Raw genomic sequence first — 26,034 nt, 5'->3', positions numbered from 1 at the left:
TCCGGGCTCTGTTCTCCGTGGCCCGTGATTGCACTCAGTAATCATCTCACCTGCGCCCGCTCCCGCTCTCCATGGTGCTGATCGCTCCCGTGGTGCAGCTTCCGGCTGGTGCTGACCCCCGCAGCAGCTGCTTCCGGGTCGGCTGTGTCGCGCATCATGAATATGCGCGACAATAATGAGCCGGCTCAGAAGCAGCAAGCTGCACGGGCTGCAGAGGACATCGCTGGACGCCGGGTGAGTAAAAATGCTTTTTATTTTAAAAGCACGTTTTTTTCTGGCACGTGTTTCACGGACCACACCACTGCGTGGTCCGTGGAACATCAGTGATGTCAGAAAAAAATGGACATGTCTCCGTGCGGCAATCACGCACACGCGGGTACGCTGCACGGAGACACGTGCAGTGACAAATCACTGATGTGTGAGCAGACCCATTCATTATAATGGGTCTGCGTATGTCAGTGATTCTGGTACGTTTAAAAAAAGGCACAAACGTACCAGAATCACTGACGTGTGAAAGGGGCCTAAGGCTATGTGGCCATGATCCAGCGACACGGCGTCTAGTACACAGTGTCAGCCTTCCTGCAGCTGCCCATGCCCACGATTTGGGTTCAGGCTGCTGTGGAGCTCTATGCTACCTGCAGAGAGCACTCTCGTCTCCGCAGCATAAATTGACATGCTGAGGCTCGGGAAGCCACGCTACCGGTCAGTTTATGCTGTAGACAAAAGAAGCACAGTGGGCATGGGATCTCCAAAAATCCTTCCACTGTGCTTCTACTGCACAACGCAGCGTTATGGACGCAGGGAAAACACTCAGCGCCCATAACGCTGCAAACCCTGATTGTGGGCACACAGCCTAAAAAGCGTCAATGGATGAATGGATGTCAAATATATATAACGTCCCACCCCCGCCTGCATATTCTAAGCTGGCACCTTTAGTACCTTTCATGTGGCACTAAAGGGTGCCTAGCTTAGTATTTATCAAAAAAAAAACAAAAACAATGAAAAAAATGGCGTGGGGTCCCCCCTATTTTTGATAGCCAGTCAGGGTAAAGCAGACAGCTGTAGCCTGCAAACCACAGCTGGCAGCTTCATCTTGGCTGGTGATCAATTTGGAGGGCTCCCCAGGCTTTTTTTTTTTATTTATAAATAAAGAATTAAAAAAAAAATAACGTGGGGTCCCCCCAAATTATATCACCAGCCAAGGTGAAGCTGACAGCTGGGGTCTGGTATTCTCAGGGTGGGAAGAGCCATGGTTATTGGACTCTTCCCAGCCTAAAAATAGCAGGCCGCAGCCGCCCCAGAAGTGGCGCATCCATTAGATGCGCCAATCCTGGCGCTTCGCCCCAACTCATCCCGCGCCCTGGTGCGTTGGCAAACGGGGTAATAAATGGGGTTGATACCAGATGTGTAATGTCACCTGGCATCAAGCCCAGCAATTAGTGATGTCACGACGTCTATCAGATACCAGACATAACTAATTGACAGTAAACAAAAGCAAAAAAAAATGACAAAACATTTTTTATTAGAAAAAACACTCCCCAAATCATTCCCTCGTTCTCCAATTTAATCAAAAAATTTGAAAAAAATGGGTCTGCAGAAATCCATTTGGATGTCCCACGTCGCCTCTGGACCTTCTAGAATATGGGGGCACGTTCAGGGAACGTACCCCCATTTTCTAGGAGGGCAGACTCTCCATTTGAGGAGAGTGGGTGCCAAAAATCTGCACCCACTCTCCCCGGGTCACAGCTGCAGAGTGCGAGCAGCCAGCACAGCTCTCTGAACACAGTGCTGGCTGTCAGCTGCTCTGCTCATGTGACCGGCCGGCGTCTGCTGTGAAGGAGGAGGGGGCCGCGGGGGATCAGCACTGCGACCGGACAGGTAAGGGGGAATACCGGGGGAATAGGGGGTGACCGGGCAGGGCCTGGGGGGCATTTTTCTGTCGCATGTCTCAAGGCACATGCGACAGAAATCATAGGAGCAGGGCGGCCGGTGCGCTACTGTGCGCGCGGCCATGTTGGATTTTCGGGAGGGGGGTCGGGGGTTGGGGCGGGCACTTTGGCGACACCGGGGGCTTTCCAGGACTTTGCCAGGAAGTGAGGTCAACAGGAAACCTCTTGACCTCACTTCCAGGTAAATGCATGCGTTCTGGCATGCCGACAAAGCCCGCGGACCGCAACAAAAAAGCAGCTCACTGCGGTGTAGCTGCGTTCTGACCCCACATCATTGATTTAATGGGGGAGAGAACGCAGCCACACCGCACAAAAGAAGTGACATGCTGCTTTTCTTTCCGCACCGATTTTTGGCATCCAAAACGCTGCGTTTAGAAACGCAGCGTGTGCACTGATTTTTCGGCTTTCTCATACACTTTGCTGGGAAAGCTGAACGCATGCAATTTGCCACTGAAACGCTGCGGTTCTAAACGCAGCGTTTCCGCGGTAAAAAACGCGACGTGTGCACACAGCCTTAGAGAAATATTATAAAGAATACTTTTTCCTGATGCAAAGACTCTGCAAAAAAGTAAGTTTCCTCCATCTTACAGTTCTGAGATATGGCGCTTCATTCACTGTAAGCTCTTGTGAAGATTGAGAAATATGTTTCTAACTTTCAGATCCAAAGGAGAAATTGAGAAAAAGAAAATCTAAGAAGACATTTGAAGTGGAGAAGGCACATAATAGTCTCATGGTTTTTTCCACAAAGTCCCCTAAAACTGTTCGCGACAACACAGTGCAGATACTGTATGAAGTCCTGATGAGAAGGTATTGTCACCATGCACTTATTATGCTATGTCCTATAACGCCAGCCATATTGGGTAACTTCTGGCCAATTTATCGTTTGATTGATTGGCCCAATAACCTTTTAAGTTTCTCTTGTCAGAGTCTGCAGTCAGGGAATGTGTGCTTGTCACTCTCTTTGTTATCTGCTTATCCCTAGGGGTAAAATGTATCTCATTGGGCAAAAATTGCAACATTTTTATGTAGGATGTCCCAGTGGTTTTCATTTGCAAAACCATAGCTACAGATCTTTGTAGAGGTTAAAGGGTTATTCCCATCTTTATAAATGGCTATTGTTGGATAGTGCTTGCAAAATCTAGCACCTTTGCAATTTTCTACTTATTAAAATTTGCAATGGTTCTTGTTTGGTGTAACTAGAGTTCAATGGGCTCAGTGCAAAATTTGGACATGGTCACCTCCGCCGCCCCACCGAATGTTGGTCAATTGTATACATACATTTAGTGTTCTAAATCTTATAAAGACATATGAGTTGCCCCCCCATTATAGAGTAATGTCCCCCATCCTGTTCTAATGTCCCCCATCATGAGCTCCTTCCTGGTCAATATGCCCCCAATCCTGGTATATATGCCAGCATCCTGGGCTCCTTCCTGGTCAATATGCCCCCAATCCTGGTATATATGCCCCCCATCCTGGTAAGTATGACCCCTATCCTGGTATACATGTTCCCATCCTAGTATACACAGCTCTGGCAAAAATTAAGAAACCACTACAAAATTTTCAGTTTTTCTGATTTTTGTCTTTATAGGTATATTTTTGAGTAAAATGTAAATTGTTCTTTTATTCTATAAACTACTGACAACATGTCTCCAAATTTTCAAACAATTAATTTTGTATTTATTTTCTGAAAATGAGAAATGGTCAAAATAACAAAAAAATGCATTGCTTTCAGACCTCAAATAATGCAAAGAAAACAAGTTCATAATCATTTAGAAACAACAATACTAATGTTTTACCTCAGGAAGAGTTCAGAAATCAATATTTTGTAGAATAACCATGATTTTTATTCACAGCTTTCATACATCTTGACATGCTTTCCACCAGTCTTTCACACTGCTTTTGGGTGACCCTATGCCACTCCTTGTGCAAAAAATTTAAGCAGTTCTTTGTTTGATGGCTTGTGACTATCCATATTCCTCTTGATTACATTCCAAAGGTTTTCAATGGGGTTCAGGTCTGGAGATTGAGCTGGCCATGACAGGGATTGGATGTGGTGGTCCTTCATCCACACATTGATTGACTTAGCTGTTTGGCATTGCGCATTGTCCTGCTGGAAAAAACAGTCCTCAGAGTTGGGGAACATTGCCTGAGCAGAAGGAAGCAATTGTTTTTCCAGGATAACCTTGTATGCAGCTTGATTCATACATCCTTCACAAAGTTTACACAATTCCAGCCTTGTTGAAGCATCCCCAGATCATCACCGATCCTCCACCAAATTTCACAGTGGACAGTGGTTGCAAGACACTGTGGCTTGTACACCTCTTCAGGTCTCCGTCTAACCATTAGACAACCAGGTGATGGGCAAAGCTGAAAATTAGACTTATCAGAGAAGATTACCTTACTCAAGTCCTCTATGGTCCATTCCTTATCATCTGGCAAACTTCAGCTTGGCTCTTCTTTCTTTCTCATTGATGAAAGGCTTTTTTTCTAGCTTTACATGACTTGACTCTGCCTCTAGGAGCCTGTTACGAACTGTTCTTGACGTGCACTTTACCCCAGCTGACATTTGCCATTCCTTTTGTGGGTCACTTGATGTCATCCTGCGGTTGCTGAGTGACATTCGAATAAGATGACGGTCATCCCTGTCAGTGGAGAGTCGCTTTCGCCCTCTGCCATTCTGTAGCTTTGTTGTCCCCAATGTCTGCTACTTGACCTTGTTGTAATGGACTGCCGTCTTAGAAATTTTAAGGATGGAGGCAACATGATGCTCACTGTATCCCTCTGCTAGTAAAGCCAGAATTGAGCCCTTCTTTTCCTCACTCAAGACTTTTCTTTTCAACTCTTTTGGCATGGTTAAAAGTTACTTTTTCATTCCTATTACTTTTGGGATATTACTAGCACTTGTTTTGCCATCCAGCTCTCCCTATTGCAAGAGGATTGTGAAGACCACAGCAGTGTTTTGTATACTTTCCCTCATTAAATAAGATTTGGTTCAGGTGATCACCTAATCAGAAGCACATTAAGTATAAAGAGGTGTACTCTGGTTGGAATTCAACTGACACTGGAATGGAATGGCTGTCAGATATGTTTAGCTGATTTTTTATAAAACTGTGCAGTGGTCTCTTAATTTTTGCCAGAGCTGTATGTTCCCCATCCTAGGCCCATCCTGGTATATATGTCCCCATTCTGGGCCAAATCCTGGTATGTATACCCCTATCCTGGTAAATCTGTTCCCTATTCTAAGCCCCATCCTGGTATATATGCCCCCATTATGATACTCCTGAATTGTAAAGAGTTGTGGAATATGTTGGCGCTATAGAAGTAAAGATTATTATTATTATTATTATTATTATATATGTCCGCCTCCTGGAATATATATCCCCACTCTCGGGGCCCCTTATGGTATATATCTCCCCATCATGGTTTATTTGTATCCCTCTTGGGACCCTCCAGGGATATATGTTCTCCTCCTGGTATATATTGGTATATATGTCCCCTTCCTGGTATATACTGTCCCTCTCCTGGGATCTACTGTCCTCCTCCTGGTATCCACTGCCCCCTCCTGGTATATACTGTCCCCCTCCCAGGCCCATCCTGGTAAATATGTCTCCATTTTGTTTAACATAGAAACCCCATTCTACTCACCTTCCCTGGCGCCAACATTGCAAGGCGTCCTCCTGTTTAGCCAGCCCGCAGTGGCTTGCAGCTTTCATCAGCGTCCATGCTATGACAACGCATGATGTCATCATCATACACCACCCTCAATCAATAGAATGCAGATGAACGTTGCCGGCTTCTTTTTGGCCGGCAGTTTGTATCGCAGTACAGGGGACCCGATGGGTCTCTGCACCACGATGCATTTCAGCTGGAAATGCACCTTTGGATGCATATCAGGTGAAGTTGGGGCTGAGAACTGTCGTGATGCCTACGACTGCGATCATTTTGCCCCAAGTTCTTGAGATATTAACATTTTTCTTTTCAGCACATTAAATAGGTGACTGACCACTGTTTCAGTCTAGCTTGTAAGCGCTTTAGCTGCCTTTGATTAGGAGGTAACAGTGTGCTCCAGCAATGTTGCCCAGCTTCAAAATTGTTCTCACTTGTCCACTAGAAAGGAGCTTTTATGTCAAAAGCATTTTTTTGCTATCTAACTTCAGTGGTCAGTCTCTAAGGCAGTAAGCCGTAAAGAAAACAAAAGTAAATATTTAAAAAAAACGACTAGAAATTTTAATATTCATGAAATGGCAAAATGACTTGTATTTACAAGCATTATCTGCCGATACCCATTTATAAACATATGAATAATCCTTGAAAGGGAATCTGTCAGAAATGGCCATCTGTATACATATCATGAAATCAATGACCTTACTCTACAGTAAAGTACTACAAAGTGTTTAACGCACCACTACAGCATTTTTTTCTATATTGTACTGCTGGAATGGTGCTTTAAATGTAAGGCCTCTGTCTCATACTCACCTTCGGGCAGCTTCACCCTCTATTGCCATCACTTTGGTCAGTCTCCAGCGGTTTGTGACCTGCCTGCAGCTTCAGTGTTTCATGGAGCGTGCCGTAGGTCACAGCTCAATACAAGTTTATGAGAGCCAAGTTCTGGCTGTCATAGAGATGTATTGTGAGCTTTTGACGTAGCGTCTGATTTGCGGCCAGTCAGAAGCTATGGGCACAAGATGGCGCTGTAGGACTGCAGTGGTGTCGGTAAAAGGTTAAGCCGCTGGAAGGTGAGTATATGACTGGGTGCAGGGGGCCTAGATTTAAAGTGCTTTAAATCTAAGAGTGGGTCTTTAAGAAATAAATTGTAGTTTAAAAGATACAGTTAGGTCCAGAAATATTTGGACAGTGACACAATTTTCGCGAGTTGGGCTCTGCATGCCACCACATTGGATTTGAAATGAAACCTCTAAAACAGAATTCAAGTGCAGATTGTAACGTTTAATTTGAAGGTTTGAACAAAAATATCTGATAGAAATTGTAGGAATTGTACACATTTCTTTACAAACACTCCACATTTTAGGAGGTCAAAAGTAATTGGACAAATAAACCAAACCCAAAAAAAAAAATTTTATTTTCAATATTTTGTTGCGAATCCTTTGGAGGCAATCACTGCCTTAAGTCTGGAACCCATGGACATCACCAAACGCTGGGTTTCCTCCTTCTTAATGCTGTGCCAGGCCTTTACAGCCGCAGCCTTCAGGTCTTGCTTGTTTGTGGGTCTTTCCGTCTTAAGTTTGGATTTGAGCAAGTGAAATGCATGCTCAATTGGGTTAAGATCTGGTGATTGACTTGGCCATTGCAGAATGTTCCACTTTTTTGCACTCATGAACTCCTGGGTAGCTTTGGCTGTATGCTTGGGGTCATTGTCCATCTGTACTATGAAGCGCCGTCCGATCAACTTTGCGGCATTTGGCTGAATCTGGGCTGAAAGTATATCCCGGTACACTTCAGAATTCATCCGGCTACTCTTGTCCGCTGTTATTTTATCAATAAACACAAGTGACCCAGTGCCATTGAAAGCCATGCATGCCCATGCCATCACGTTGCCTCCACCATGTTTTACAGAGGATGTGGTGTGCCTTGGATCATGTGCCGTTCCCTTTCTTCTCCAAACTTTTTTCTTCCCATCATTCTGGTACAGGTTGATCTTGGTCTCATCTGTCCATAGAATACTTTTCCAGAACTGAGCTGGCTTCATGAGGTGTTTTTCAGCAAATTTAACTCTGGCCTGTCTATTTTTGGAATTGATGAATGGTTTGCATCTAGATGTGAACCCTTTGTATTTACTTTCATGGAGTCTTCTCTTTACTGTTGACTTAGAGACAGATACACCTACTTCACTGAGAGTGTTCTGGACTTCAGTTGATGTTGTGAACGGGTTCTTCTTCACCAAAGAAAGTATGCAGCGATCATCCACCATTGTTGTCATCCGTGTACGCCCAGGCCTTTTTGAGTTCCCAAGCTCACCAGTCAATTCCTTTTTTCTCAGAATGTACCCGATTGTTGATTTTGCTACTCCAAGCATGTCTGCTATCTCTCTGATGGATTTTTTCTTTTTTTTCAGCCTCAGGATGTTCTGCTTCACCTCAATTGAGAGTTCCTTAGACCGCATGTTGTCTGGTCACAGCAACAGCTTCCAAATGCAAAACCACACACCTGTAATCAACCCCAGACCTTTTAACTACTTCATTGATTACAGGTTAACGAGGGAGACGCCTTCAGAGTTAATTGCAGCCCTTAGAGTCCCTTGTCCAATTACTTTTGGTCCCTTGAAAAAGAGGAGGCTATGCATTACAGAGCTATGATTCCTAAACCCTTTCTCCGATTTGGATGTGAAAAATCTCATATTGCAGCTGGGAGTGTGCACTTTCAGCCCATATTATATATATAATTGTATTTCTGAACATGTTTTTGTAAACAGCTAAAATAACAAAACTTGTGTCACTGTGCAAATATTTCTGGACCTAACTGTATTTGCCTATCGAGAAGCTTCACATGCCACCAAGCTCAGATTGATTAAATGGTCTCTTGCTACCGCTTACTTGACCCTTGATGTATTTCATTTGCCACTATACAAAATGTGTGTGTTCAGTTGGGGGTTTATTAAGCTAAATACATCAAAATTTTGGTATAATTTTCCACAAAACAGTCTTTCATTATCTGCAACATATTTGTGATATTTTTTAGACAGTTTCTGTGCCATGTTCCACAAGGGGCCGTGGTTTTGCCAAAACAATGTGTAGCTTATCATGAAACGTGTAGCATAACATGCAACATCATACGCCAAGAAATGTGTCAAACTTGTGGGGCACATTTTTGGCAGAAAGTAAGCCAACTTGGCAGTCTTAAAGGGAATGTGTCACCAGATATTTGCTCCTTCATCTATCAGAGTTTTTTACATGTATCTTACAGCAGAGCTCAGAACGCTAACTCGGCCCACAGGCTTCTGTGCACATTGTATAGTGACAGTGAACTGCTAATCAGTCGGCGGGGTTGGACCAGGAGACACAAGAGTAGCTAGTCCTACAATGATGATCTCCTGCTGATAAAACACTCATTGTATTTAAACAGTTCACAACCTAATAAGTGACACGTCCCTGAATTCAGTGTCTCATCCCCTACTTCATGCTGCCCTCAGATTACATAGCATAAACTTGCTGACAGATTCCCTTTAAAGCTAGACATTTTTATCAAACAGCATGAGCCACTTTGATAAAATGAACGCATTTTATGACACAGTCTAGTCTAAGCTTGCACCATCTAAGAATTTGACAGTATTAAGAAACCTGCCTCATTCTGTACATTCACATTTATATTCTTGTAGAACTATCTTTAGAAAGGGCAAATACAATATTAACTATGTTTAACTACATTTTCACATAATGTGAACTGATTTTTACCGGCATTTTAGGGTTAAGGAGACTCGGTATCTTAAGTTGCCTGAGGAAACATTAAAAAAACTGGCGGAAAATGTTGAAGAAGAAATATTTAGCCTGTATCGGGATACTGGTTTAAGATACAAAAATAAGTACAGAAGTCTTCTATTCAACCTAAAGGACCCTAAAAATAAGGTATTTCACAATCTGCAAACTCCCGCACTATTTATTTGTATGCAGTGAAAAATTTGAACCCACATAAATCTTCAAAGTGTTTAGGTTATAATTAACTTCTAAATAAAGCCTTTTTTTCTTTTGTGCCATTTTGTGTCTGTCTTATTTTTTTGTGAATAAGCTTTTTTCGATTTACAGAAACCTCCTATTAAGTTTTTTTTCCATTAAATCTATGTAAATAATAGTGTAGTGTCAGGGTGTTGATAAATTCAATGATTTCGGCCTCTCCGGTATCCAGCAGTGCTCAGCTCCTCTTCTGGGTCACATGATGGCTATTTAGACTTTCCAGCTCACACGCCCCAGAGGGGTGGCTTTTCCAATATAAGCCTATGGGATGTCAGAACAAGGCTATGTAGACTTACACTGTAAGGTGACTTCTGACTCACACATTGAGCACACTATGATCCAGAGAGCCGGAATCGCCATCACTTGACTCAATAGCTGAGCGGAACAGCACTAGACCGTGGAGCAGATGGCAATCGGTGAGTATATGAACACACTGACACAACACTATCATTTACACAGGTTTGGGGTATAAAAGTTAATGGGAGTGCTTCTTTAGGCAGTAAGTGAGATGACAGGTTCTTCAACCAGGCGCTCATAAAAGCAACTGTACAATAGTGTGTGGGATTCATCTTTCAATTTATGCTAAAAAACTGATATATACAAGTCACACATTTTTGCATATAGCTATACAAAAATGACTTTTGGCATTTTTACTTGAGCCCCACCACTTTTCAGGTAGATGGGTGGAGCTTATCTGAAAAGGTGTGGTCTATACCTTGTCAACATATTCACTTTAATTTGCACCAAAAAGTGGCGTAATTTTAGCAGAAATTTACTCATGACTGTAGTGCATTTTCTGTCTCGGCCTAAAACATGTTTATTTATTAAGATAAATAAAGATATTTATTTATTAAGATTTATTAAGAAATGCATCTATAGGGCTTGTGCATACAACACTTCTCCCTGGTCTGATGAAGCGTGGTACATCTTAATACGCGAAACGCGCGTTACCCACCCCCGGGGGGGCTTGTCCAGACCTTACACTATTGGCTTTTTGTTTCCAACACACCCTGCATTAGGTTGGTATGTAGCACAGCTGTGTTTATTGGCACTTGCCTGTTATATTTTTTTGTACTTGTAGTACCACAGACTGTCTACATAGATGGACTTTGTGTACCCTTTTTTGTAAAATGTACTAAACCAAATGAGAATAGGAAGACATTATTATGGTGTTATATGTTACCTTGTACCTATGTATGCTCTTTGGTTATGTGCTCTTTTTTACATTGTACATTTGTGCCAGTAGTGTTCCTGCCTTTTTCTGTCACCTCTTTTACATGTACTGACGTATCTTTTGTTTCTGTGTCTATGTATCAAGCATTAATAAACTTGTAAAAATGTTGGCATTACATCCACTTTTTTTCTCCGGATTCTATCTTGTGCATACAACGTCTTATTCAGACGCATCAAAAGACGCATCAAACACCACGATACAAAACGCACTGTGCGTACAACCTAATCACACACTTTTTAGCAGGCGTTTTTATGGTTAAGAAGTGCACTTTATAATCCGATAGATCCTTCTGCAATACTTGGTTTCATACATAGTGCCCAAATTTCCACAATGTTAAAGGGGTATTCTCATCTCTTACATTATGTCATATTCACAGAACATTATGTGAGCTGCGTCTATGTAAACATGAGGCCCCGTCACATACTACTTTACATTCCATATCATCAGGAGTGGTGTTTTGTACATCAATAGGGAGTGAAATGTGGAATTTAAGTTGCCATCATTTCTAGTAACATACTGAATGAAATTCTGTACAGATGCTACATTACATTGTCCTCCTGAAATAGAAAAAAGGTTATCTATATAGCCCCCATATGCGCTCATACCCATAGGTCAGAATTTAAGAAGCAATTTAGATTGTAATTCTGTGTTCTTCAGGTAAATCAATTCTTTGTCATATTCTTTGGCCTTGTATTTTTCAGGGTTTCTTTCAGCGTGTGGTCTTAGGTGAGATCACTCCACAAGGTCTTGTTCAGATGAGCGCTGCAGACATGGCTCGCCCAGAGCTAGCTGATTGGAGAAACCAGGAGAGGCAGCATGTGAGCCATTACTTTGGCAAGACAGCAATATTTCGCTTTTAGCCAGACTCTGAATCATAACTCTTCTCCCTCTGTTCTAGACTTTGGAGATGATTGAGAAAGAGGAGAAGGAGCTAAATCAAAAGCAGCAAATGATAAAACTCACACACAAGGGGCTAATAGAAATCGATACATCACCAGATCAAATGTTTACCTTGGAGGATCTGTCTGTGAGTAAATATCTGAGATGGAATACTGCAAGTTTGTGATTGCCGGGATAATCCGACCTCTGGAGGGGATTCCGAGGGGAAATCAGCACGTGCACAGTGATTCTCATTAAAGCCCATAGGGTACACAGAGATAGGCTTACTCTGCCAGATACAAGTGCATCTCAATAAATTAGAATATCATCAAAAAGTTAATTTATTTCAGTAATTCAATACAAAAAGGGAAATGCATATATTATATAGAGTCATTCCAGAGTGATCTATTTCACATGTTTATTTCTGTTAATGTTGATGATTATGGCTTGCAGCCAATGAAAATCCATTTTTGTACTGAATTACTGAAATGAATTAACTTTTTGAGGATATTCTGATTTATTTAAGAAGCAGTTGTGTTTCCTCATCTCCCATACACTTTAAGAGATGGTGACTGTGCATGTGTGGCCCCTTTTCGATTGAGAGAGGCATAAAGGTTTTCTCTGTATCATTGGTTCTTAGAATTTAGACATTACAGAGCTTTATGTCATTATTTCACATATGTATCTCACTAGTGTCATTATAGTGACATAAAAACCTTCTGTATGAGCCATGTCAGAACATTAAAGGGGTTATCCAGGTTTGATCCGAAAGTGTGTAGTCACTGTATGTGACTGCAGACTTGTGACTCCTCACAGTGCATGCTGTCAACGAAAGCTGGCGGTCATGTAACTGCAAGTATGCAATATGCATCTCCCTGGCCTTATTCTGACTAGACGTGCGCAACCTCACTTTATACCAGTGACATGAGAAAAGCCACGTACGTCTATTCCAAATGTGGCTGGAAGTATATATATCACATACATGTGGTCACATAACCGCCCAATCTTGTATCCGGCGTTGAAGAATCCTGACAATGCGCACTGTGTAGACTGTGAGGATTTACATGTTTGCAGTCACATAGAGTGACTGCAGACTTTTGTGCCCAACGTGGACAACTTCTTCAAGGAACTGACAGAGAGCCGGCACTCACAGGAACACAGCATTTTTGCTGAAGTAGTAGAAGCGATCAGACAGTGTAATGTTAAAGTAAAGTAAATCCCAGCACTCAAAATGAAGACAAAGGGGGAATATTGCAAAAGTGAATTTATTGACTAATACACTGCAAAAGGAACCTAACCAGAGCAACAGCACCAACGTTTCGGCATAGAGCCTTTCTCAAGGTTGTTGCATCACTGGTCAGAGTGAGGAAACCCGGGTCTCGAAGGACAACCGGAGGTTTGTAAATAAAGGTAAGGTTCCACACGTTTTGCAGAGTATGCTCGTGGGTGAAGGGGTGACAGGATCACTATGTGAGGTGAGAGGACGCCTGCAGTGGAGATCCGGAACTGGCATCAGTGGCAAGGAGAGAGGCTGCAGCCACTTTTGTCCTTCGAGACCCGTGTTTCCTCACTCTGACCAGTGATGCAACAACCTTGAGAAAGGCTCTATGCCGAAACGTTGGTGCTGTTGCTCTGGTTAGGCTCCTTTTGCAGTGTATTAGTCAATAAATTCACTTTTGCAATATTCCCCCTTTGTCTTCATTTTGAGTGCTGGGATTTACTTTACTATGTGATTCTTTATCCCCAAAGCACCTCTAGTATATGTGGTAGAGCCTGTATCTCCTATATAAGTGTAATGTTAAAGTCCCCAGGAGGACTAGTAAAATCAATAAAAAAGTTTTAAAATAATATAAAAAAAACCCTCAACGTTCAAATCACCCCCCTTTTACACCATTGAAAATAAAATAATAAAAAAAAATACATATTTGGTATTTCCACGTTCAGAAATGCCAAGTCTATCAAAATATAAAATCAGTTAATCTTATCAGTACGCGGCGTGGCAATAAAAAAATTCCAAACTCCAAAATTACATTTTCCAGTAGACTGTATAGTAAAATAAATGGTGTCATTCAAAAGTACAACTCGTCTTGCAAAAAACAAGCACTCATATGGCAATATTGACAGAAAAATAAAAAGTTATGGCTCTTGGAAGATGGGGAGGAAAATGGAAAATCGCCAGGGGGTGAAGGGATTAAAATCTTCACTATGTGGTTCAATATTTTATTCTGCTGCTCGCTGTATTATTCCACTTGATTAGAAAAGGCGCTATAAACACTATATGTAGAATGTCATACACAGATAAAAATGTTATTTATTTTTATTATTTATTTTAAAGCACCACTAAAGAGTTTGTGCCAAGTTTGGAAGATATCTCCTATCTATGGTATAGAGGATATCTTTTTGATCGCTATGGGTCTTATCAGTGGGACAGCACTAATCCTGAGAGTTAGGCTCAGTCTGAATGGAGCTAAGGTCGAGCATAGGCTTCTTCTCTTCATTATTCACTTTTGGACTGCAGGACATCTTAATATCAGTAATGGTCCGTATTTCAGACTCCCAACGATCATCAAAGTAATTTCCAACCCCGTAAGCAAGCCTGACATATTACATTGTTTGTAAAATTGTGCATTGTGTATTGGTTTTCTTTGTGTTAGGAGCCCATGAGGGGAGAACAGAGAAGGGGGTCTTGTGTGGATTGTAGATTATTTGTAAGAGGGTTTGGGAGATTAGGTCTGAGCTGTATGGCAAGTAAAGGTTATAAATGCTTTTTATGTCATTGTTAATATTTTAAACGGATTAATATGATGCATTATATAATTTTCATCCATAGGATGCTCCTTGGAAAAACAAGGATTTATTGAGTTCAGATGTTGTTAACATAACCGAGGACACAACAGATACAACAGCTCATCACAAAAGTCACCTTATGGACCTCAATTGTCTTATATGCATGGGTAAGCTGAATACTCTGGCAGTTCCAAATCTTCTTTACCTGTGAGTTCATACAATGCTCAAACCTTTCAGTATGTTCTCATAATGCTGCTGTATTTTGTGACTGTATTGGAATGGAAAGCCTAGGGGATATTCTCTCTGCAACCATGTCCTGCTCAAAGCTTCTAGGATAGAGCTCTTAAAGGGAATCTATCACATACAGTATGCGTTCTGACCTATCAGCAGACGCATATGTGCCCTAATTACACCTCCATACCTATCCTTGTGTTGTAAAATTGTGTAATATGAAAGTAATAAAAATCGTTTTATTACTTCCATATTTCCTATGTAAATAGCAGAGCTCGTCGCCCCATGGGCATCTCATCACCCTGTGGGCGTGTGCATACTTTCCATGGTATCACGCCCCTTTGGGTGTGATACCATGGATTCACATGTGCGACGTCTCCAGTCGCTCCTTCAGATCCTGCGTGTGTTTGCACTTATCATTCCCGCAGCCTTTTCCGGGTGTTCACTCGCCGGCTTCAGACGCGCTCTGCGCATGATCAGACTCTTCTGATCGTGCACAAAGCGCATCTGAAACTGACAACGAGCATCCGGAAAAGGCTGCAGGAGTGATAAGTGCGCACTCGCGGGATTCTGAAGGAGCAACTGGGGACGTCACTCGTGTGAATCCATGGTATCACGCTCACAGGGGTGTGATACCATGGAAAGTATGCACACGCCCACAGGGTGATGTGACGCCCATGGGGCGACGAGATCTGCTATTTGCATAGGACATATGAAAGTAATAAAAAGTTTTTTATTACTTTCATATTACACAATTTTACAACACAAGGATGGGTAGGGAGGTGTAATTAGGGCACACATGCGTCTGCTGATAGGTCAGAACGCATATTCTACATGACAGGTTTCCTTTAAAAGGGTTTTCTCAAGTTTTTAAATTGATTTATTTAGTTACAGAACATGAAAATAAGCAAGTTTAAAGTTGACTTGCTTTTTTATCTGGTGTCATTCTCCTGCTGTGAGAATGAAATGTGAGAAATTTTTTTTATCTTTTTTCATGTACAGTTGTTCCCACCATGGAGCTTGGCCTCCATACCCTGGCTGAGAAGGTAGAGTAGATACATTCCAGGAGAACGGTTAACTCTTAACATCCCACTCAGCTCTCCAACCCATTGATTGTATACAGCAGTCATTCCCCCTTCTTGACATCTTCTGAAGAGATGCAGTTATACAGCACCATCCCTTTAGAACAGGTCTCCTAATCACTGAGCTGTGTGCTTGTTCAAATGCCCTGTTATCTCTATATATATATATATATATATATATATTTTGGTAAAAGTGTGCAATCCAGAACAAACACCGGTAGCTGAATGTGTTATAGCAGAACTTGTGCTGAGCTTTATAGTTTTACTAATACTACAGTATTGCTATTCACCAAAGCTATCACTCAAGGAAGAGACAGCCCTGCCAAAAAAACAAAAATTAAGAAAACCAAGGAGACTGCATTGCTCTGAACTGCTCAAGAGACAACTTGGGAATCAAGCACCACTGCAGCGTTTTGTTTTTCGCAGCTGGAGCTTTTAATATAAGGCTAGGTTCAAATATGTAGTACTTATCTGTTAGAAAGGATCCAGCAACAATCTGCTGACATAAGGTTGTGGAGACACAACTTTTTAGTCCATTTTTAAATAACTGATGTCAGCTATATCCATTTTTTTTAAAATTGAAGTCTACAGAAAACGGATCTGTTAATTAGCCATCCGTTTTTCTTTCATTTGCAATGGATCCCTTTTTTGCTAACTGAATCAGTTTCAAATGGCAGATGAATAGTAATCCGTTAACGGATCCATCTTCCATAGGCTCCAAAGTAAAAAAGAAAAAAGTAATCCAGCTATTTAAAAACTGTTGTTTACTTAAACTAAAGGCTTTATCACCTAGTGATTATCATTGCTAGACTACAATGTCACGTGCACAACAGTGCGACATGCCCCCTCCTCTTATTGACACCTTAAGGCTGCTTTACACGCGTCGATATCTCGTGCGATCGCATGTGCGATCGCACCCGCCCCTATCGTTTGTGCGTCACAGGCAATTTGTTGCCCGTGTCGCACAAAGTCGGTAACCCCCGTCACACATACTTACCTCCCAAACGACCTCGCTGTGGGCGAACATCCTCTTCCTGAAGAGGGAGGGACGTTTGGCGTCACAGCAACGTCACTCAGCGGCCGCCCAATAGAAGCGGAGGGGCAGAGATGAGCAGGACGTAAACATCCCGCCCACCTCCTTCCTTCCTCATTACCGGAGGACGCAGGTAAGCTGTGTTCGTCATTCCCGGGGTGTCACACGGAGCGATGTGTGCTGCCTCAGGAACAACGAACAACCGGCATCCAGGAATGTGACCGATATTATGAAAATGAACGACGTGTCAACGAGCAACGATAAGGTGAGTATTTTTGCTCTTTCACAGTCGCTTGTAGCTGTCACACATATGTCTAACGATGTCGGATGTGCGTCACGGAATCCGTGACCCCGACGACATATCGTTAGATATATCGTACCGTGTAACACCCCCTCTAGGCTAAGATCCCTGTCTCCCGATCTTATATTCACGCTCCGGCGTTTTCACCTTATTAGCGTTGCTGCTGTTATTCTTGGGCACTTCGTGTCCTCTCTAATGTTTCAAAGAGTGCACTGGAGGTCACTCTTCAATTTAAATCTATGAGAGCCTCTTTCTGGTGGTAATAGACTTGCATTGAGAGACTTCCGGGCAGTTATAAATAGCAAAAATAATTACAGCTGCACACTAAAATGCTAACATTGAATAAGGGAACTAGGGTATTGCATTACTGCTATAGGGATATTTGAAAAAAAGAGATATTTAGTTTATGTGTTGGCCAATGCATGTGAGCCCAGTCACCATGACAAGGTATATCTCTGTATACTGGGAACCTAACTGGAAATGCCACTATCTGGGTTAAAAACCTCCATGTCTGGGCAGAAAGGATCCTGCTATCAAAGAGGGTGGACACAGACTGGTCACAGGGCGGTGTATTAATTTAGAAAGAAATGCACTACAGATATATCAAAAAGGCTGACCTGCACATCCAACAGGTGTGAACAGGTGATAGCTGAAAACACATTCTAACTACAAAACACATACAGCTGCACTCTAAAATGCTAACGGTGAATAAGGGAACTCTGGCATTGCATTACTGCTGTAGGAATATTTGAAAAAAGAGATATAAGCTAGATATGTCTTCTTTTTTTTTCCGCTATGCGAATATTTGATGCGCAATATAAATCTATGTGAAGCCCGAATAGTTCCAAATAGTTGTTATTCGGGTTTCCCATAGACTTATATTGTGCATCGAATATTCACATAGCGGCGACCTATTCGGCAAATATTCCCGAAGCCGAATATTTGAGGTATTCGATCATCCCTATAATGTCAGATTGTGAGTACCGTATTTTTCGGACTATAAGACGCACCGGACTATAAGACACACCCTGGTTTTAGTGGATGAAAATAGGAAAATAAAATTTTAAGCAAAAAATGTGGTCATGACACACTGTTATGGGACGAGGATCTGCTACTGACACTGTTATAGGTGTAATGTCTCCAAATTCTCTACTAAGGTACCCCATCCTGGTAATGATCCTCCTGCCTTGTATATGATCCTGCTCATATACCCCCATCCTTCTATATACCCCCATCTTGCTCATATACCCCCATCCTGCTCATATACCAGCGTCCTGCTCATATACCCCCATCCTGCTCATATACCCCCATCCTGCTCATATACCCCCATCCTGCTCATATACCCGCATCCTGCTCATATACCCCCCATCCTGCTCATATACCCCCCATCCTGTTCATATACCCCCATCCTGCTCATATACCAGCATCCTGCTCATATACCCCCATCCATCCTGCTCATATACTCCCATCCTGCTATATACCCCCATCCTGCTCATAATATACCCCCATCCTGGTATATGGCCTGTATCCTATGGCACAGAAAAAAAATAAACGTTTATACTCACCTTTCCTCACTCCCTGCAGCATCAATCATCTTCCTCTGTGCCTCAGCAGCAGCGCCGCTGACCTGTGTGGAGCCGTCCCCTTGCAGCATCGCGATGTCTTCCTGTCTGTGCCGGTCAGCTGATCTGTGTAGACACTAGCGGCGCGCACAGCGATGACGTCATCGCTGTGCTCACCGCTCTCTACACAGATCAGCTGACCGGCACAGAGAAGAAGACATCGCGAAGCTGCATGGGAACGGTGACGGGTGAGTACACTGATTCACTGCACCCCACGCTGATAATGATGCGCGGGGAGCAGTGAATACAGCCGCACATGATCACTCCAGGCTGTAGTTGCCAGGGGTGATCATGCAGGCCGGCTGTTTACTATGCGCGCACCCCCTGCCCATCATCCCGCCCACCTGTCAGCGCCGGCTTCAGCGCTGAGAGATGATAGGCAGGAGGATGCATATGAAATGAGCGGGCCCACGTGATCACGGCAGGCTGCTACAGCATGCTCATGCCCCCGATGACCCGCTCCACCGCAGCACCTTCATTCCCCACAGCCCTAAATTCAAACTATAAGACGCACCCCCCACTTTCCCCCAACATTTGGTGGAGAAAAGGGCATCTTATAGTCCGAAAAATACGGTATATGAATAGAGGCAGGGATCTTATATTAAAAGCACCACTCCAGCGCTGAAAAAAAAAATCCGCTAGTGTGGTGCTTTAATACTCTATAAGGAGCTCCATTCTGGTAATGTGAATAAGCACCTAAATACCGCATATTCCCTTAGTCAAAAAACAGGATATTACTCTGAAAGGAATAACAGTTAAGGTGGCTTCACACACTGCAACATCGCAAACGACATCGCTGTAATGTCACCGGTTTTGTGACGTAATAGCGACCTCCCCAGCGACATTGCAGTGTGTGAAACACATCAGCGACCTGGCCCCTGCTGTGAAGTTGCTGATCGCTACACATCTCTCAGGACCATTCTTTGGTCCTTTGTTTCCCGCTGTGCAGCATGATCGCTAGAAAGTCTCAGTGTGTAAAGGGGACTTTACAGCGACTTCGTTAGCGACTTCCCTTTCAAAAAGCTGCTTTACAACATCCCCAATGACTAGCTAGGTTGTTCTGCAGGTCCGGATCGCTGTTGCGTCGTTGGCCAGGTTTGCCTGTTTGACAGCTCACCAGCGACTCACCAGAGACTTTGTAGCGATCCCGGCCAGGTTGGGATCGCTGGTGGGATCGCTAGAAAGTCTCCGTGTGTAAAGGGGCCTTTATACATCAATGGTTGTTGATCTTTTTAGGGTAATTGATTACTTTTGGGTAAGTTAGATTTTTCTAGTATTGACCAAGATAAGTTTTCCAGGTTATGTTGCATGAAATCTATCTTTAACAGTGATTAGGGATGATCGAATAGTTCGTTTGATGTCAATATTCGCGAACATTCGATGCACAATGTAAGTCTATGGAAAAATGGAATAACAATTATTTGGTACTATTCGGCCTTCCCATAGACTTACATTGCGCATCGAATAGTCGAATAGCGGCGAGGTATTCGGAAAATATTCGCAAAGCCGAATATTTGAGGTATTCGATCATCCCTAATAGTGATGTCTTCTTGCATTCTACAGGGAAAATGAAACCTTCAGATATAAATAATATGGGCCAGTGGAGAAAAGTAAAAGCACCAATCACAAAGGCCAAGGAAGACAGCCATAGAGAGAAGCTTCAATTCTCAGAGGCAGGAGAAGCCATTGACTGCATGGAAAGGTAAAGTATTTTCCTATTTTAGGCGTTCGCCTATGTATTGAGGTTTCTGCTATGAAGTATGCATTATAATGTTTGCTTTCCTTTTTTAGTGATGACCTGGGCGGTAAAAGTCAGAACGCCTCCTCATCTCAATCTGCAGTATGGAAAGGCATGATTCAGATGTTTGCCATTAAGCAGTTCCAAGTGAAAGCCGTACAAGTTTCGGGTTATAGCGCCCACCTTTGTCAGGTCAGCTCCGTGATTACATAGAGAAACATCCTAACCGTACAGCCGTGTGTTGGCCATTTAGTGGTCAGATGTAAAGTAAAAGAGCAGCTGAACGCTTTTTATTGCCGTGTTTTGGGATTTTTCCAGATAATATTATTTTTGAGTTTTCCATCTGTGCTATTTCATTGCTGTAATTGCTTTTCCGTATATCTCGGTTGTCATATGAGCTACTGCCGACGATCAATTACCTTTACTTAAACTGTGCTATCACAATACACTAATTATCTACAATTGATTTTAAAAAAACTATCGATTTGTCATAAGGTAATAAAATACATCTAGAATTAAATAGCAATAATAAACTCCGTTAGATAGATTACCCTCCAGAGTACAGTCCATATTGCAGATCTATCACCTGGATTGTTCTAAGTGTGTTGGAATAGGCAGCCCCACTTCCGAAAGGTTTGTCACCCGTCGCCTGGAAGAGCTCCTATGACTCCCCGGATAGACACAACTTATTTTCTTGTTCCTCATGGGAGCCATTCCTTGTTGACCGGCTCATCAACTTTGGTTATTACTTTGTAAAGTCTGCAATTGATTTAAAGGTTTTCCCTTTTTCCAATGAAGATGCCATGTTATTTCCCCCAGCACTCTGATCCTTCATGTAATATATTTTGTACCGCACGTTCAGCAAGGTATTTCCCTAGCCGTAGCCCTGGCATCACCTGCCTAGCAAGTTCTCTGTCTGATCACCATTTACATTCAGACAGCACATATTTTATTGGTTGCACACATTGATTTGTGTCTGTAAATTCACTTAGTGGCACAAAAGCTAATTATCTGCTGAGTTATGTGTATTTATTGCTGACTTAAAGAAAAATGAAACACTAGGAATAGGCATTTCCCTAGATCCTATAACCTGCTTAAAGGGGCATTCTCAAGTTTGGAAGCTATTCCCTCTCATTGGGATAAGATATATCTTCCCGATCCCTGGGGGTACGATTGCTGGATCTCGAGTATCGGGATCTGAAGAGCCCCATGTGAATGGAGCAGTGGTCAGTGTGCTCACTACTGCTCAATTTCCACTTTGCAGTGATCCCCAACTCCAATCTAAAGGCCCACCAACAGTGCATGTTTTCAGGATTTCCTCAGCATTGCAGAGCTGTTGGAATAATCACCTATGCAGGTGATTTACATTATCACCTGGGTAATACTGAGGAAATACTGACAGCATGCACTGTTGGTGGGCCTGCAGGACTAGAATTTGGGAACTCTGCTTTATAGGACCACCATAAGTAGCCGAGCAGTGCACTTACTTGGTCTTTAGCACTACTATAAGAATGAATGAAGCAGTAGTGACCTCCACTTCATTCACATGGAGTTCCTGGGAGGGGACCCACCATTAATCAGGAAATTATCCCCTATTTCATTTTAATGGCATAATGTCACGAGTGTGTGACGAGTGACAGTTCTGTGGTGTCTGGCAATAAAAGGTCACAGCGTTTGGCTGCTCAAAATGCTCCCTGACTTTCTATTATTCCTGTCGTTAGTGTTCAGTTTACTAGGTATCTCCTCTTCTAGGTTTTTATCTTTTTCCCTTTAGGACCCTGCACAGCTCCTCTTCCCTTCAGCTGCTAATCATCTGTAATTCCACTTGGGTTTAAATACTCGCATTTTTCCTTGACTTGTGCTGGTGATTTTCAGTTCCTTCACAAGCTCTGGATGCAAGCAGGTGGCTTGCACTCATCTGTAGGATCATTGCTGCTCTTTGCTGAACTTCTTTCTGAGGCATCTGGAGATAAGTTGTTCATGCACTTTCCCCGATGTGTGTGCTCCCTGTGTCTTCTTTAGTTGATGGGTTGACAAAGAGTTCATCCCACCCGTTTCCTATCTAGGGCCCAGGTCTAGGGTCATCCTATGTTCAGGTAACTGGCTCGGCGCATAGATGTGGAACTATTTAGGGTAGTGAGGGACCCCAGGAACCAGTGGTAGATTCGGTCAGGATTCACTCCCCCTTCCCTAGTCGCAGGGTTTCCCTTCCCTTCCCTTTCGCGATTCATTTGGTACTCCCCCATACCTAGTGAGACAGATAACTTCAAAATGTTACAATACTCCTTTAATGGTAAAACTATCTAAAGGCCCTCAACGTTGGCCTAACCCATTGATATAGGTGAACTTATCAACAGTCTGATCTGTATGAGGGCCTCCACTTTACCTGAACAGATGATGATCCAGTATTTCAGACTGCTGATCCTTTTGTTCTTGGCGAGAAAAGCTGCCACTCAAGGAGGCATGCAGTGGATCTCTCGAGGAGAACACAGGAGTAGTGATGGGCAAACCCGAACTGTAAAGTTTGGGGTCCATACCGAACACATAGTGTTTGTGCACACAATCCAGAACGTGAGCGTTCCTAGGAAGCTCGTGTTACAATTCGGGTCCAGGGGTTGTAAAAAAAAAAAAAAGCACATTATTAAAAAAAACATTATGATTATACTTACAGGTCCCGCGACGCGTCCTGCCGACTCTGTCTCCCAGCTGCCTCTGTTTCCACGTCTGATCATTGCAGTGCACCCAGGTAACCACCACTGACTAAAGGACCTTCCGTGACGTCATAGCCATGTGACCAGTCTGATGTAAATGTTGTACAGACATTGACTTACAGACTGGTCACATGGCTATGATGTCATGAAAATTACTGTTAACTTCTGGGGGTATTCATTGCACTGCTCGTCACTCATCAGTCTTTGGCTGTTGTCGGCCGTGTTCGCGGTAACGTCAGGGTTCACCCGAGTCCATGGTTCATAGACTCGATTGAACTTTGATTGTCACTGTCTGAGTCTCTCATCGCATCACCCGGCACAGCGCACACTCTCCTGACAGAAGCGGTCGGCTGCATGTATTTCTATGCAGCTGAGGCGCTCCTGTCAGGAGAGTGTCAGGCCATGCGAGGTGATGCAATGCGAGACTCGCAGGAGTCATACGCAAGTGGAATCATACCCTCAGTGTACAGAGTGATAAAGCAAAGCTGACATTGCTCTCTCTGCTTCTCGCTCTGTAGACACTTGTCTGTACAGAGTGATGAAGCATTGCTGACACTGCTCTCTAAGCTTCTCGCTCTGTAGAGACATTTATCTGTACAGAGTGATGAAGCAGAGCTGACAGTGCTCTGCCTGCTTCTCGCTCTGTAGAGACACTTGTCTATACAGAGCGATGAAGCAGAGCTGACATTGCTCTACCTGTGGACAACGTCGGACTAAGGATTTTTTTTATACTAAAGATGGAGTCTCTAAATGTTTTTTTTGTTTTATGTCTAACAAAAATTTTTTTCTATATGTTGTGGGTTTTTTTACTGTTTACTAGAAATTCATGGTGGGCATGTCTAATTTGGCGTGACACCTTGAATTTCGGACTTAGCATCAGCTGAGAATACAAAGCTGGTATTCACCCCTTTATTACTCAGCATGCCACCCTCATCAGGGCCGCTGGACGAGCCAGGTAAAGTGCCTGAAAATGACGCTAAGAAACAATGCGCCATTTCCAGGGGCGTCTTCGGGCTGCTGAATTTAGTTTGGGGGGCCCAGAACGCTTGGGCCTTACCACGCTGAGAATCCCAGCCTCCAGCTGCCTGGCTTTACCTGACTGGCGATCAAAATACGGTGGGAGCTCACACAATTTTTTTTAATTATTTTTTTAAATAATTGAAAAGAAATGAATGAGCTTTCTGTATTTTGATTGCCAGAAAAAGTAAAGCCAGGCAGATGGGAGTGGCATCCCGTAGCCGTCCGCTTTATCTGCGCTGTGAATCAAAAATACTGTAGAGCGCTACGTCATTTTTTTAAATTAATTTTTACACTACTATATGTGTGAGGAACCCAACAGCCAATCTCATACGCTGTCATGCAGAATGGGCGTCTGTGATTGGCTGTTGGAGTAAACTGGAATCTGCCCATACATTCTAGTTAATAGAATGTATGGGCTGGTTTCAGATTACTCCAGCATCCAATCACAGTCGCCCACTCTCTGACAGCGAGTGATTGTTTGTTGTTTTAACAGTAAAATAAAACAACAACACAGAGAAAAATTTTTTTATTAGAAATATAACAGAAGACATTTAGGACTCCATGTTTATTACTTAAACAAAACCTCTGACATGGTCCAAAGGCGAGGGAGCTTCAGCTCTGCTACATTTGACTTACAGGACCTTACATGACGTCATAGCCATGTGACTAGTCTAATGTGAATGTCGTTACCTCGTGGGTTACATGACCTGTGACGTCATAGCCATGTGATCAGTCTGTAACCCAATGTCTGTACAACATTCACACCAGACTGGTCACAAGGCTATGATGTCATGGAAGGTCGTGTAAGTTAGTGGTGGTTACACGGGGGCAATGATCAGACCTGGAAGCACAAGCGACCGGGAGACAGAGTCTGCAGGACACGTCGCGGGACCTGTAAGTATAATAACAATGTTTACTATTAACTATATTCTTTATTTTACAGACCCTCCCGCCCCATTCCATAAGTGTAAAGTCCAAATTCGGTGTTCGGACGCAAGTTTGCGTTATCTGAGAACCCGAATTCGATCTTTACAAAACATTCGGACTAGGCTTCCAAACACGAACATCGGGAGGATCACCCATCACTACACAGGAGCACTCGATAAAATGAACACTCCTATGTATAGAGGGGTCAGCAGAGATAGCTGCCACCAAACAATCGGCAGAACCATTGTCTGGCTGACAGTTGTGGTGTATGTGTTTCTTGTGTTTGCTGTCCCTTAAACCTTGCCTAGAATTCCTGTCATTATGTTGTCTTCATTGTGATCACTGCCAAATGTCTAGTAGGATATTAGTAAAAACAAAAGTATAATCTTTGTTTGCAGATCTTTATGGAAAAACTGACAGCGATAACTGTTAGATATGAAACAGAACTGTTATTTAATTACTGTAATTAAAAAGAATGCTCCTTTGTTTTGGTATTATAGTTACATACTTCCCCTGGTGTCATTTCATTTCCCCCCATAACATCCATCAGTCCAGTGCTGATATTAAGACACCACTTCTATCTTGTAGTTTCTTTTTGGTTTGTCTGCGCTATAGTGGAAATCATTCCACCGCTCGATTACAAGTGGATTTTAGTAGTGGGGAATATGTTACTGGGCATATGGCATATCAACTCAAAACATCCCCAGGGGGTGCTATAGCAAGGGGATAATGCGTTAAATGGGTAATCTAGGATATACACAGTATCACTTATTCAGTGTATAGGGGCTAAGGGTATGTGCGCACGTTGCTTTTTACCTGCTTTTTACCTGCTTTT

At 42.9% G+C, this 26,034-nt stretch overlaps 1 protein-coding gene across 4 annotated transcripts in view; it reads left to right on the top strand.

The window, feature by feature from the left end:
* Window positions 1-26,034, top strand: part of SPOCD1 (SPOC domain containing 1) — a 199,447-nt gene that overhangs the window by 133,922 nt on the left and 39,491 nt on the right. For all 4 annotated transcript variants that reach the window (XM_075334134.1, XM_075334136.1, XM_075334133.1 and 1 more), the window contains 7 exons: window positions 2,609-2,756; window positions 9,370-9,529; window positions 11,570-11,686; window positions 11,767-11,895; window positions 14,578-14,701; window positions 20,367-20,505; window positions 20,595-20,733. In XM_075334134.1, coding sequence (XP_075190249.1) covers window positions 2,609-2,756; window positions 9,370-9,529; window positions 11,570-11,686; window positions 11,767-11,895; window positions 14,578-14,701; window positions 20,367-20,505; window positions 20,595-20,733 — 956 coding nt within the window. The remainder of the gene's footprint in view (window positions 1-2,608; window positions 2,757-9,369; window positions 9,530-11,569; window positions 11,687-11,766; window positions 11,896-14,577; window positions 14,702-20,366; window positions 20,506-20,594; window positions 20,734-26,034) is intronic.

Source organism: Anomaloglossus baeobatrachus, chromosome 2, assembly GCF_048569485.1.
Source record: "Anomaloglossus baeobatrachus isolate aAnoBae1 chromosome 2, aAnoBae1.hap1, whole genome shotgun sequence".
Taxonomy (NCBI): Eukaryota; Metazoa; Chordata; class Amphibia; order Anura; family Aromobatidae; genus Anomaloglossus; species Anomaloglossus baeobatrachus.
This window is presented reverse-complemented; position numbering and strand designations above follow the sequence as displayed.